A 15,145-nucleotide genomic window follows, 5' to 3' on the forward strand; every position below is an offset into this window, starting at 1 on the left:
CTCTGTCAGCCCTTCGTTCTCACACTCACTCTCTCTCTCTCTGTCTGCTACCTCCGGCTCCGGCTCCGGCTCTGCCTCCTCCTCCTCCTTCACGTAGCTCTCTCAGTCAGGTCGTTATCGGACTGTGAATTGCTTCAATTTCAAGGTATTTTTGTTTCGGACATGTCTTTTTTTATACAATTTTCTGGAGAATTTGTATGATTTTGATGACAGTTGGGAATGGACGTTTCTCTTGCCCTAGATTCTGTGATGCTGCTCTGATCTCATTTCGGGGATTTTCCTTAATTGTTTATTTGAGTGTGTTCGTGTAAATTTGTAATTAGCTGCATTGTTAGTACTGAATTTTACTTAATCAGATTGGTAATTGTGTCTAATTGTGATGTATGTGCATAAAGATCTGATTTTGATTCAATTTCGATTGCTGGTTGCTGTGCAGAGTGTTGGGTTTGATTTGGACAGGGAAGGAAGTTCTGCATTGTGTGAGCTCGCACTGTAGCATCAGTACCCTTTTGAACAGTGCTGGTTTGTTTGGTTGTTTGCTCGTGTATGTGTGTGTGTGTGTGTGTGTGTGTAAGTTGATAGATGATAACTGGATTGGATGGTGAGGAGCTGAAGTTGTGATGCTACTCGGGTGGAGAAGCTGGGTTTCGAGGTAGCCAGAAGAAGGGGAGTTCTTCTGCATTTGCATGATCGGCGAGGTATATTCTTTAATCTCCATAAGTTGTATTTATTTCTGCTTTATATGTTTTTTTTTTTTTTTTTTTTTTTTTCCAATGTACTTTTCGTCAATGTGCCTGTATTTGAAAATTCCGGAGTGATCTTTTAGGGCCATGAAGAAATTGTTGTCTGTTAAAGGGAACAATAAAAAAGAGGGGGGGAAGAGAGAGGAAAGAAAGGAGAGAAGAGAGGGGGAGGAAGAGAGCAAAGAATAGAATGAATTAAAATTAAAAACCTTTTAAGTTGTTTTTAGTTTTTGTGTTTTTAATATTTCTCCTCTCTCCATCTCCTCTTCTTCTTCCCTCTCTCTTTAACTAAAAAAAAAAAACGGTACCATATTTTTGATGAAAGGATGTCAAGTATTTGCAGCTTTTGGTCATTCAATTTTAGGTTTTGATTAGTCGATGAACGATTGAAAATGAAAATTCAAAAGTTGGTTTAATTGTGGTTGGGTTCCACTATTGCTATTTGAAGTGAAATTATTAATTTGTGAGCAAATTGTCTATCAATCTGGGTAGTTTAGTAAAATGGAATGCTTATTTTGATTTTCAGGTGGCCAAGGAGAAATCAAAAAGTGGCGTTGATGCAAATGTCAAAGTCTCCCTCCCCTGAACCAAGGGAAACCATATCTTCTTCTATTTCTCGATCTAGGTTAGCAATGTTCTATTTGCTTGGTCTCTTTAACTGTGGTGACAAATTGGTATATTGAGTTCAGAAAGTGGACGCTTCATTGATGAAATATGTACTGAAGTGGTTCATATAGATTTTTACACCAATATCTAAAATTAAACTGAAGAAAACAAAAGGAGAAGCCATTTCAGTGTGCTTTTTAAACTTTTTAATTACATAAACAATAAATAACATAAAATGTTGAGTTTTATTTTTCAAGATATTCAAATGAGTTCATGTTACCCCCAGGGATTTAAATGGGACAGCAATGGATGATGCAGAAGGTACAATGGCAACAATTGCTCAATTTGTCGAGCAACTACATGCAAGCAAGTCTTCACCACATGAAAAAGAACTTATTACAGCACGTTTGTTAGGTATTGCCAAAGCAAGAAAGGATGCAAGAACAATTATTGGTTCGCATTCCCAGGCAATGCCATTGTTCATAAACATACTCAGGAGTGGCACCCCTGTGGCAAAAGTTAATGTCGCTGCAACTCTGAGTGTCCTGTGTAAAGATGAAGACATGCGTCTTAAAGTACTTCTAGGCGGGTGCATCCCGCCATTACTCGCACTTTTGAAGTCTGAATCAACTGAGGCTAGGAAGGCTGCAGCAGAAGCTATATATGAAGTTTCCTCTGGTGGGCTTTCAGATGATCATGTTGGCATGAAAATATTTATTACAGAAGGTGTTGTACCAAACTTATGGAATCAACTCAATTCAAAGGGCAATCAGGACAAAGTTGTAGAAGGATTTGTTACAGGGGCTTTGAGAAATCTTTGTGGTGACAAAGATGGCTACTGGAGAGCAACACTTGAGGCTGGTGGAGTAGATATCATTGTGGGTCTTCTGTCTTCTGACAATGCTGCTGCCCAGTCCAATGCTGCCTCCCTTTTGGCCCGTCTCATGTTGGCTTTCAGTGATAGCATCCCCAAAGTAATAGATTCTGGGGCTGTCAAAGCTTTGCTTCGGCTAGTGGGTCAGGAAAATGATGTTTCTGTTCGTGCGAGTGCTGCTGATGCTTTGGAATCTCTATCTTCAAAGTCAACTGGGGCTAAGAAAGCTATTGTTGATGCAGATGGTCTTCCAGTTCTCATAGGGGCTATAGTTGCTCCATCTAAAGAGTGCATGCAAGGTGAGTGTGGGCAGGCTCTGCAGGAGCATGCAACACAGGCTTTAGCAAATACTTGTGGTGGAATGTCTGCTTTAATATTATATCTTGGAGAACTTTCACAGTCACCTCGCCTAGCTGCCCCAGTTGCTGATATTATTGGAGCTCTTGCATACACTCTGATGGTTTTCGAGCAAAAATCTGGCGTTGATGAGGAATCTTTTAGTGTAACAAAGATAGAGGATATTCTAGTAATGCTACTAAAGCCTCGTGATAATAAGCTCGTTCAAGAGCGTGTCCTTGAGGCCATGGCTAGTCTATATGGTAACAACCATCTCTCAAGATGGCTCAATTATGCAGAAGCAAAGAAGGTGCTTATTGGACTTATAACAATGGCTTCTGCTGATGTGCAAGAGTATCTAATACTCTCTGTGACAAGCTTATGCTGTGATGGTGTTGGAATCTGGGAGTCCATTGGCAAGAGAGAAGGAATTCAATTACTTATTTCGTTGCTCGGCTTATCCAGTGAGCAGCATCAAGAACATGCTGTTCAGTTGCTGGCGATTTTAACTGACCAGGTTGATGACAGCAAGTGGGCTATTACTGCTGCCGGTGGGATTCCTCTGCTGGTGCAGTTGTTAGAGACAGGATCTCAGAAGGCCAAGGAGGACGCCGCTCATGTGTTGTGGAATTTGTGCTGTCATAGTGAAGATATTCGTTCATGTGTTGAAAGTGCAGGAGCCATCCCAGCATTTTTATGGCTATTAAAAAGTGGTGGATCAAGGGGGCAGGAAGCATCAGCTATGGCACTAATGAAGCTTGTCCGAACAGCCGATTCTTCTACCATTAATCAGTTGTTAGCTTTGCTCCTAGGTGACTCTCCAAGCTCAAAGGCCCATACTATCAGGGTGTTGGGTCATGTACTCACAATGGCATCACACAAGGATCTTGTGCATAAGGGTTCAGCAGCTAATAAAGGGCTGAGGTCTCTTGTCCAGGTTCTCAACTCATCAAATGAAGAAACTCAAGAGTATGCCGCTTCTGCCCTAGCTGATCTATTCAGCACAAGACAAGATATTTGTGATACTCTTGCAACTGATGAGATTGTGCATCCTTGCATGAAGCTTTTGACCAGCAGCACTCAAAATGTTGCAACACAGTCAGCTCGAGCATTGGGTGCTCTTTCCCGTCCTATGAACACCAAAACAACGGGCAAGATGTCTTATATTGCAGAAGGGGATGTCATGCCCCTCATCAAACTGGCTAAAACTTCTTCCATTGATGCTGCTGAAACTGCAGTCGCTGCACTTGCCAATCTTCTCTCTGATCCACAGATTGCTGCAGAAGCCCTGGCGGAAGATGTTGTTTCAGCTCTGATAAGAGTACTGGGAGATGGAACTTCAGAAGGTAAGAAGAATGCATCCCGTGCCCTTCATCAATTACTGAAGCATTTTCCAGTTGGTGATGTACTCACAGGAAATGCTCAGTGTCGTTTTGCTGTTCTTGCTGTCGTTGATTCCTTAAATGCATTGGATATGGATGGGACTGATGCTGCGGATGCTTTAGAAGTACTAGCACTTTTGGCTAGAACCAAACAGGGTGTGAACTTAACATACCCTCCATGGTCTGCCCTTGCGGAAGGTCCATCAAGCTCAGAACCTCTAGTTCGCTGCCTGGCTGAAGGGCCTCCTTTGCTTCAGGATAAGGCAATAGAAATTTTGTCTAGGCTTTGTGGGGAGCAACCAGTTGTTCTTGGTGATCTATTGGTTGCAAGATCAAGATCCCTTGGTTCACTAGCTAACAGAATAATGAACTCATCTAGTTTAGAAGTCAGAGTTGGAGGAACTGCATTACTCATTTGTGCAGCAAAAGAGCACAAACAGCAGTCAATGGAAGTACTTGATGTGTCAGGATATTTAAAACCATTATTGTATGCTTTAGTGGACATGATGAAGCAAAATTCTAGCTGCTCTTCTTTAGAAATTGAAGTCAGAACTCCTAGAGGTTTTATGGAAAGAACTGCATTCCATGAAGGGGATGAGTTTGATGTCCTTGATCCAGCCACTGTCTTGGGGGGAACTGTTGCCTTGTGGTTGCTATGCATAATTGGTTCCTTCCATGCAAAGAGCAAACTCACCATTATGGAAGCTGGTGCTCTTGAAGCTCTCTCTGACAAGCTTGCAAGTTACACTTCCAATCCACAGGTATAAAGTAATAGATTTTTCACTCTCTCTCCCTCTCTCTCCAATCCACAGTTATAAAATTTGGTAGCTTACTTAATTGGTCATCTTTATGAACAGGCAGAATATGAGGATACAGAAAGTATATGGATTAGTGCCCTGCTCCTGGCTATCCTGTTCCAAGATGCAAATGTTGTTTTGTCTCCTGCAACAATGCGCATCATACCTTCGCTTGCTCTTCTTTTGAGATCGGATGAGGTGATTGATAGGTTCTTTGCGGCCCAGTCAATGGCCAGTCTTGTATGTAATGGTAGTAAGGGAATAATTCTTGCCATTGCAAATTCAGGTGCTGTTTCTGGATTGGTAACCCTAATTGGTTACTTAGAGTCCGATATGCCTAACCTTGTTACTTTATCAGAAGAGTTTTCTCTGGTGCGAAACCCTGATCAAGTTGTTTTGGAGTACCTTTTTGATTTTGAAGATGTAAGAGTTCGATCCACAGCACGTAAATCTATACCTCTCTTGGTGGATCTCTTGAGACCAATGGCAGATAGGCCCGGTGCCCCTCCAATTGCTGTTAAACTCTTGACCCGTATTGCTGATGGAAGTGATACAAACAAATTAATTATGGCTGAAGCTGGAGCTTTGGATGCGCTGACAAAGTACCTGTCTCTGAGCCCTCAAGACTCCACCGAAGCCACAATATCTGAACTATTCAGAATATTATTTAGCAATCCTGATCTGATTCGATACGAAGCATCAGCTAGTTCGTTGAATCAACTCATAGCTGTTTTGCGTCTGGGGTCAAGAAATGCTAGATATAGTGCTGCTAGAGCTCTTCATGAACTATTTGATGCTGAGAACATCAGAGATTCCGATTTGGCCAGGCAATCTGTTCAGCCATTGGTTGACATGCTTAACGCTGCATCAGAGAGTGAGCAAGGAGCTGCTCTTGTTGCGTTAATTAAATTGACTTCAGGAAATTCTTCTAAAGCAGCTTTGTTTACCGATGTGGAGGGAAATCCACTGGAGAGTTTATACAAAATACTGTCCTCTGCTTCATCCTTGGAATTGAAGAGAAATGCTGCACAGCTCTGTTCTGTTCTGTTTGATAATACCAAAGTCAGAGGAAATCCAATTGCCTCCGAATGCATAGAGCCACTTATATCACTGATGCATTCTGATACAAGTATAGCTGTAGAAGCCGGGGTTTGTGCTTTTGAAAAACTGTTGGATGATGAACACCAGGTGGAGCTTGCAGCAGCCTATGCTGTTGTGGATCTCCTTGTTGGATTAGTTTCTGGTACAAGCAATCAGCTCATTGAGGCCAGCCTCTGTTCTCTCATAAAGTTGGGGAAAGACCGGACCCCATGCAAATTGGATATGGTTAATGCTGGCATCATTGATAAATGTCTTGAGCTACTCCCTGTTGCACCCAGTTCATTATGCTCTTCGATTGCTGAGTTGTTCCGTATTTTAACAAATAGTAATGCAATTGCTAGAAGTTTGGGTGCTGCAAAAATAGTAGAACCCCTTTTCCTAGTCTTACTCCGTCCAGATTTCAGTTTGTGGGGACAGCACAGTGCATTGCAAGCACTAGTAAATATTTTGGAGAAGCCACAAAGCCTTGCAACTTTAAAACTTACACCTAGCCAAGTCATCGAGCCTCTTATTTCATTTCTAGAATCCCCATCTCAAGCCATCCAGCAGCTTGGAACAGAATTGCTATCTCATCTTCTTGCACAAGAACATTTTCAACAAGATATTACAACAAAGAATGCAGTTGTTCCTCTTGTGCAGCTTGCAGGAATTGGAATATTAAACTTACAGCAAACAGCAATAAAGGCATTGGAAAAAATCTCCACAAGCTGGCCAAAGGCAGTTTCTGATGCTGGAGGTATATTTGAGCTTGGGAAGGTTATTATTCAAGATGACCCTCAGCCACCTCATGAACTGTGGGAATCAGCGGCTTTAGTTCTCTCAAATGTTCTACGCTTCAATGCTGAGTTCTATTTTAAGGTTCCTGTGGTGGTTCTTGTTAAAATGTTGCATTCAACAGTGGAAAGCACTATCATGGTGGCTCTCAATGCGTTACTTGTTCATGAAAGAAGTGATAATTTAAGTGCTGAACAGATGACTGAAGCTGGTGCTATAGATGCTTTGTTGGACCTTTTAAGATCTCATCAGTGTGAGGAAGCATCTGGAAGATTACTTGAAGCTTTATTTAACAATGTCAGGATACGAGCAATGAAGGTTTCCAAGTATGCAATAGCACCTTTGTCGCAATACCTGTTGGATCCACAAACCAGTTCACAGTCTGGAAAACTTCTTGCTGCTCTAGCTCTTGGAGACCTTTCTCAACATGAAGGGCTCGCTAGAGCCAGTGATTCTGTTTCTGCATGTCGTGCATTGGTAAGCTTGCTTGAAGATCAGCCGACAGAAGAGATGACAATGGTGGCAATTTGTGCTTTGCAAAACTTTGTCATGAACAGCAGAACGAATCGGCGAGCTGTTGCAGAAGCAGGGGGCATACTGATTATTCAAGAACTACTACTGTCTCTCAATGCAGAAGTTGCTGGGCAGGCAGCATTGCTTATCAAATTTTTGTTTTCTAATCACACACTGCAAGAATATGTATCAAATGAGCTGATCAGGTCTTTGACAGGTAATTCACAATTTCTGTACTCTTTGGTTTCAAATGCAAATTTGTTCTCTATAAACTAATAGACTAAAACAGTTGATGAGGAGGCTGAAGTTGGTGATGCTTGATTTGTGGAACTTAATTAATATGTACCTGAGTCTTATTTGGCCTCCTGGTTAATTAGTAGAGACACGACTTGTTACTAGTTTGTCTTATTGAGAATTTTACTTATTCTTCCATAATTCTCAAGCTTCCTGAATTCTAAAAATTGATTTCTTTTGTTGTTTTCTTGCAATGTACATGTGGGATTCAACGAGTTCTGTCAAGTCTTGGAAGTTTATTACTCTTTTCCAAAATTTTATGAGCCTGAGAAGAAAGAACATATTTCAGTGGAACCTTTGATATTTCTATAAAGCATTTGTAATTGCAATGTTTAATCTTTAAAAATCTTTAGAAAATAATTATGAGGAAGATTGTGTCAAAACAGTGTGTTGGTAGGACATGTACACAATGCAAACCTGATAAAGTCCATCTTTATATTTGTTCTTTCAAGGTTGCGAAGAGCCTAGTGTGTGTGGGTGTGTGTGTTGAAATACTCTTTCTTTCTTTCATACTTGCTTTGCCATTGATATTTTGGATGCAATGATTGCTGTGTCTTGCAGCCGCATTAGAGAGAGAGTTGTGGTCCAGTGCAACTATTAATGAAGAGGTCTTGAGAGCCTTGCATATGATATTCATCAACTTCCCTAAGCTCCATATTTCTGAGGCATCTACTCTCTGCATTCCCAATCTGATTGGAGCTCTTAAATCTGGTAGTGAGGTGGCTCAGGAAATCGTCTTGGACACTCTTTGCTTGTTGAGACATTCTTGGTCAACCATGCCAATAGATACTGCAAAGTCTCAGGCTGTGATTGCCGCTGAAGCCATTCCCATTCTACAAATGCTCATGAAAACCTGCCCACCAAGTTTCCATGAGAGAGCAGACAGCCTATTGCATTGTTTACCAGGTTGTTTGACTGTTACAATTAAGCGTGGGAACAACCTTAAACAGGCTATGGGAGGCACAAATGCTTTTTGCCGATTGACAATAGGCAATGGTCCTCCTCGACAAACCAAGGTAATATTTCTATAGACTAGTTATGTACAAAAACAAATTGTCTATTTCACGAAAAATGTGAGCATTGTGGATTTAATTACAAATTTATTATTTACATTGCCTTTGAATCTGTCAACATATATTGTTGGAGAAACTGCAAAATCACTGTGTTTCAGAAGGCTTCTTTAATGAAGAAGTTTCATATTGTTCATTTATTATTTTCTTTCTTCCTGCTTACAGCTTTATGTTATACTAAAATGTTGTTTTGTCATTAGGTAGTGAGCCACAGCACCTCTCCAGAATGGAAAGAAGGGTTTACATGGGCATTTGATGTGCCTCCAAAGGGACAAAAGCTCCACATCATTTGCAAAAGCAAAAATACCTTTGGAAAGGTAATTAGTTTTCCATTTATAGATTTCCAAATCTTTGCTAGTAGGATGAGCTAATCATTCAATTATTGTGATCATGGATTTCTTTGTTCTGCTTATCATCAAACAATGTGTATTCTCTCCATTTCACTGAAAAAAAAGGTATTAAGAGTTGATTCCTGTAAAGCTTTTGACCCTTGACCTGTAGCCGTAAAAGGGTGGGCCTTGAATTTAGATCGTGCCAAACAAAAGAGAAGGGTGACAACTGTAAGCCTGACACATATATGAGGAGTGGTATCCCCTCAGTTTTGCTTTCCATTTTGTGATTGTGACAAGTGGGTTTTTCTGTTTTCTTTTTTTTCAGACAACTCTGGGAAAAGTGACTATCCAAATTGACAAAGTTGTGACTGAAGGAGTATACAGTGGATTATTCAGCCTAAATCATGACAGCAACAAAGATGGACCTTCCCGTACACTTGAAATTGAGATTATCTGGTCCAACAGAATGTCCAATGATGAAACATGAACAAGTACAAAGTTGAGGTGCAGCAATCTCCTCATAAAGCTGAGAATGCCAAATAATTATCCCAATGGGGAGGAGGTTGGTTTGCTTGTAATTAATTTTATGTTTTGAAGGTCCAGTTTTGTAGTCTGAAATATTAAGCTGCTTGAGGTAAGTGTAAATTATATTTAAAATTTGCGGGGATGAGGAAAGGTGTCCCCACGTTATAAGGGAATTTAAAAGCTGGTTAGAAGTTTGTACAGGTCAGTCTGTAGGTGCTAGCAATTTAAAGATAAGAAAAGGATTGGCATTTGAATTTCTTGAAAAGTTGGAATAGCTTTTTATAGCTTTTTGCAGCAAGTGCTGCCTTCCAGATGCCGATATGGGCTGTACATGTACTGGTATTGTGTTACCTGGCAACATTTTTATTTATATAGCCACCACATAATTTAGTCTGTTAAAAGCTTTTCTAACTATTAAAATGTTATAATAAAATTCTGTATTGTTTTCTTTAATTAGAGTTGGACTATTGCTACACTGACCACGTTTTCTTTAATTAGATAGCATGACGGTGTTCATTTATTGAAATTGGAGTCCACTTTGTACCTTATTTGTCTTGAACAAGAGATTGATATATGCATTGACACATCATTTGTTGAACAAACTTGGTCTTTCTAGCATTATTCTTAGCCATTAGGCATGGTGGACATAATTTGATTGATGCTCATTTTGTGTGGATTTTTTTTTGATAAGAACATTTGTGTTGATTCAACCAGCTCCTTAAGCACATTTGTCAAAGGGAACAGTACAAATGAGTTTCTGCAGCTTGCATTCTTTTATAAAATATATTGAGTTAGGGAAAGGGAAAGCAGAGGAAGATGGCATAAATTACATTCGATAAGTATGCATGATAACTAGTAACCTTATTCCAGTGAAATCTCATTCATCCCTGCTGTAGCCTAAATTCAAACTTGGGATCTTAAAACTGCTATGTGCCAAGTTGCAATTAATATATTATTGTCTACGCAACAAGTCCACTATTCCCTTGGTCTTCTATTTGATTAAATGATTAAAAAGAAATGATGTGTTACTAAATGCTCCCATATCATGCATAAAACTTGCATCAATCAAATATGATGGAATAGATTATCAGGGTGAGCTTAATTGACTGAACAAAAGATGAAGCAAAATAAATATATCAATGCTGTAGAGGGAGATGCATCTAGACTGAAAACCACTACCAGATACAGGGAAGGGTTAAATCATAAACGTTAACACTCTAAAGAACTAACATCTTCACATTCGTAGACTTCTCGCAACTTGCGAATGACACAAGCAGGAGGCCTTGTAGCCCTATACTTCCTAATCATTTCCTTAGGGTTTCCAAAACCAACATTAGGAAAAATAACATCTTGACATCCTCTCTACTTGTGCATTAATGGAGTAATGAAACAAAACATTTGCCTCATAAGTAAATTGGCAACAGAAATCAAAGCCCACACATCAGAAAAGCATAACTACTTCGCAGCAGAAACAAGTGCAGCTCGAGCTCGCGTAAAAGAAGCTATCATTGATCCAAGTTGCAACTTATCATTGCACCCAAAAGTCAACCTGTACCTGAAAATGTAAACTTGGACTGATTAATGCAACTGAATCTCAATCTCAGCCAGTTCCAACTTTAATCTCATTCTCAATTGGCATGTTTAACAAACTCCTAAAACAAAATCGAAAGTATATAAATTAAATAGAGGAAGAACAATGATATATGCCAAGCATATTTAACAAGCAATGCTTTGATCCACTCATATACTGTTCTTTCTTTTCATCAGTAAGATTGGAATTTAAAACCTATCCTAACCCCACCCCAAAACGGATTCAAGCCTTCAAGGCAGCATTAATTTCTGCCAATGAATTATTTCCCTCTCCAGTCTCCACCAGTTCAGAAATGAAGATTATTGCTTCTCCAGTGAAATGGCACCTAAGTTAAGCTGTACCTTTCTGAAGCAAATTGATACCCACATCTCTACGCTTATTATATTATGTTGTGCACATGTACAAACATTACCACACAATAAATTTAATCACCCTATTTGTAAAGTCCAGAATGAAGGAACAATAATAAGCAAATGAAAAGAAAGTAAGACATAAATACATACTCTATGTCAGCTAAATCATTAATCAACTGAACTCGAACATCTGATGGCATCTTAATCTTAAAAACGAACCTGCTCAAACAAAGCAGTGTAGATGAGATTAAGCAAATAAAATACCAAGAGGAAATGTAGCAAAATGTATAACACTTACATCGTCACTTCTCTTACAATATCTACCAAAGCCAATCCTTTCCTTGTTTTAATATCAGATATTCCTGCAATAAATAAAGTATAAAAAGTAAACACTAGAATAATTTTTCAAAATAGCATAGAGTTCCTGCCAGTAAGAATAGCATTATAAATAAATAAATAAGGTAGTTGAATACTTTTGAAACTCTCTGCAAATAATTCATTCAAAAGCCAGTAAGATATTTGCTCAATGTCTTTGGGCAATGGATTTCCTGTGCAAAGATATACTGCTTCTTCCGTTATCTGCTGTGAAGCCATATGAGTTGACTGCATACATTGAAATAGGATTGACAGTGTCATTTAAGATCCATCATGAAGAAAGATAGATTTCTAAAATCATCAATTCCATTATTAAAACCGTCCTGTGCAAGATTAATTCAAAATCATCTTAATATCAAAAAATAATTTTAAGCCAGCAATATGTAAAAATGTTGACAGGTCCCCCATGCAGGCACTCCAGAGGAACTGAACCATGTGATTATAAGAGATTTCCATTCTTCAACAATCAGTATAGTGTTTTCTTTATGTGATGGAGATTATTGCATGCAATGAGAAATCAAAGCCACATTAAGCATATATGCTTGCTCTATTCCTGGAATTTATTCCTTTTTTTTTTTTTCACTCAGATTATAGTCGAGTCCCAAAAGATGGACCAGCCTCATAAAGCACTGAATATATAAAAATTAATGCAATTTTGTTCTTAAATGTTCACACATATTGCCGCTGAGGTAAATTGATTAGAGGATGTAAAAGTAGAAAACTTTGGAAATATTATACACCCTCTACAAGCAAGATATTCAGAAAGTATCTGATACCACAGGTAATTTAAGTTTTGTTACAACATATTTTATACTTCTACAGTTCTACTCAATCACTTTGACAATACAAGAGACTAATTACAATGACAAATCGAGGCATCAAGTAACATGTATTTACTAATTTGGGAATAAATAATTTCATAAGATTCTAACATATTAAAAAAATACACCAGTCAATTCTCTAACCCGCAATTCTATAAATCGATACATAGCACACAGACAGATTTTGCACGGAAAAAGAAAAAGAGGAATAGACAAATGCACAGACGAGCAACATCTGAGTAGAGATCTAATAACCTGCAAAATGTTCAGAGCCTTTCTCATGTCACCATTGCTGAGCCGTACAACTGCTGCTAAGCCGCTCTCAGACACATCAAGCCTAGTCCAATCCATAGATGTAAAAGCCAGCTTATCAACATATTTCTAACTGAAAGCCAAATAACAAAGCTACAAATTGTCCTGTCTTACTAGTGAACCGCATTTTTATATTTTAATCCCATTAACTAGTGAATCACATTTAAATCCCCTCACATTTCTGAGATGAGTAAGCCAAAAAAATACAAAACAAGAAGTACACCTCTTCCCACTTAAGTTTGACTTTTGACAAAATGGATAGATAGTTAACTGTTACAAAGGAGAACCTTTCATGCATTTTAGTAAATCTATTATACAGAACCAAGGGTCAAATACAGCCAGATATGATTTTCTTCCTCTAAAGAACGATGTAAAAACCAACATCCAAATTAATGAAAATCCCCACAACCACCTCACCACGCCCCCAAAAAAAGAATTTAATAAAAGCACAGTACTCACCCTTCAGTTTCTATAACATGTTTGAGTCGCTCTGTGACATGAAAAGCATCAAGTGGAGCAAATCGGAATCGAGTACATCTTGACTGTAATGCCGGAATAATCTTGTTGACATGATTACAGATCAGTGAAAACCTAGTGTTCTTTGTGTATTTCTCAATCACTACATAAAAAACAAAAGTAGAGAAGAAAAAAGAATCAGTGAAACAACTTGGAACTAATAAAATACAGTGACTAGAAACAATTTGTACCTCTTCGCAAAGCAAATTGAGCATCCTTTGTCATAGCATCTGCCTCATCCAGCAAGACCAACTTTACAGACGACTTTGCACTGTCAACCCTGAAACCTTGGTAATCAGTTATGTAACAAGGTGCAACATATCCGGTGATTTTTAAGCCAGAAAGCAAATTGTCTTGGCAATTACAAATATCAAAGAAGAAGGAAAGGTCTTATTCTGTGATATGCAAAGTCAGAATCAAAATAAGTTTTACCCAAATGAGAAACTCTGTGTGCTAGCAAAATCTTGGATCTGTTGTCGCACAACATCAATTCCTCTATCATCCGACGCGTTCAACTCGAGAATCATATTGTGGTATTGTGCCCCATAGAGCTTGCGTGCCACTGCAAGAATAGTTGAAGTTTTGCCAGTGCCAGGAGGGCCATACAATAGGAGGTGTGGCAATCTGTTCTCACTAGTGAGCCTATCAACTATTTAACCCCACAACACAAAAACAATGAAATTGAGAAGATTTCAGTAAACAACAAAAGGGGATTATAACTCATAAGCATAAAAATGATCCATATTCATGCTCATTATAGTTGCTACAACTCAATGAACTCATGCAGAAACCCTAGGCACATTTTATTTTCTCGCCAACCAAACGTTACAGTACAGATAGTAAATGACAGAGAGGGACCCAATAGCAAAATCAACATAAACCCTATAAAAGCAGAAACCCAAGAAACTAGGGAGAAGGAATTGCTTACTGGTGTCGACGATGTCGCGGTGAGCGGCGACATCGGCGAGGGACTGAGGACGGTACTTCTCGACCCACGGGGTGGCTTTGCCGTGGGAGGGGGCGGCGACGACGACGTTTTTGCCCTTGTTGTTGTTGGGTTTTTGAGAGGGGTTGTTATCGTCGCCGTCGATGTCCATGAGAGTGATTACCTCCGCCATGTTCGCCCAACTCTCTCTTAGCTCTTCTTCTCAGTGACCCCAGCGATGGCGCCAACTTGGTTTTCAGAGCGGGATTTTTTTTTTTCTTATTGAAAATGAAATTTTACGTTTTTGCTAAGTTGCTAACAAGTAACAGCCAATTTACATTTTTTAAAGACAAAAAAACACAGAAAATATTATGAATGGCACTAATTCTTAAATATATTATATATATAAGAGCAATTTATTGTTGAATTTTTTTTTAGTCAATTTTTATTATTGAATTAAATATGCTAAGTTAGGGGTGAGTGCTGTGCGGCTGTGCCGGTTCGGATTGATTCGATGTTTGCCCAAAAATCACAAACTAAATTTAAAATGTTTAATTGATTTTTTTCCTCATACTATATTAAAAAAATTATATTCAATTTAATTTGATTTAGGAAATTTACAAATATTTCAAACTGTTTATAGCCTGCAAAAAAGCTATTTGCTTTTGTGTATAAAATAATAAATAAGTTATTTTAAAATAATATTTTTTTGATAATCCAAGGTGTCCTGAGCAAGAGTTTAACTGAAGATTTGAATTCGGGTGTTTGAGTTTACAACTACACTTTCGAACAAACTCTTCCAATATTTTGAAGTTATAAAATAATGCTTTAGTTCAGAGTATAAACCAATAAATTTTTGTGTGTGTAAAATCCGTATTAAATTTTCTCAAATGTTTTAATCGGTT

The 15,145-nt window shown here is 38.6% G+C and overlaps 2 protein-coding genes across 3 annotated transcripts; one reads left to right on the plus strand and one right to left on the minus strand.

Annotated features, from left to right (window-relative positions):
* Window positions 1-9,734, plus strand: LOC147279276 (CELLULOSE SYNTHASE INTERACTIVE 3). The gene is made up of 8 exons (XM_086250881.1): window positions 1-145; window positions 437-698; window positions 1,270-1,368; window positions 1,636-4,702; window positions 4,799-7,343; window positions 7,982-8,436; window positions 8,691-8,807; window positions 9,148-9,734. The coding sequence occupies exons 3-8, from the start codon at window positions 1,301-1,303 to the stop codon at window positions 9,307-9,309; spliced, it is 6,414 nt and encodes a 2,137-aa protein (XP_086107007.1). The 5' UTR covers window positions 1-145; window positions 437-698; window positions 1,270-1,300; the 3' UTR covers window positions 9,310-9,734.
* Window positions 9,735-10,427: 693 nt separating this feature from the next.
* LOC147279277 (replication factor C subunit 3) lies at window positions 10,428-14,532 on the minus strand. 2 transcript variants are annotated; one of them, XM_086251453.1, is made up of 9 exons: window positions 14,244-14,532; window positions 13,748-13,964; window positions 13,507-13,586; window positions 13,259-13,418; window positions 12,743-12,824; window positions 11,765-11,894; window positions 11,590-11,653; window positions 11,442-11,510; window positions 10,428-10,902 (listed from the first exon to the last, which is right to left on the minus strand). In XM_086251453.1, the coding sequence occupies exons 1-9, from the start codon at window positions 14,431-14,433 to the stop codon at window positions 10,803-10,805; spliced, it is 1,092 nt and encodes a 363-aa protein (XP_086107579.1). In that variant the 5' UTR covers window positions 14,434-14,532; the 3' UTR covers window positions 10,428-10,802. The 2 variants fall into 2 exon arrangements, with proteins under 2 accessions (XP_086107579.1, XP_086107578.1); XM_086251452.1 differs by having other exon boundaries at window positions 10,430-10,902; window positions 13,507-13,595.
* Window positions 14,533-15,145: the final 613 nt, after the last annotated feature.

Source organism: Dryas octopetala, chromosome 7 (assembly GCF_963921425.1).
Source record: "Dryas octopetala chromosome 7, drDryOcto1.1, whole genome shotgun sequence".
NCBI classification, from domain to species: Eukaryota; Viridiplantae; Streptophyta; class Magnoliopsida; order Rosales; family Rosaceae; genus Dryas; species Dryas octopetala.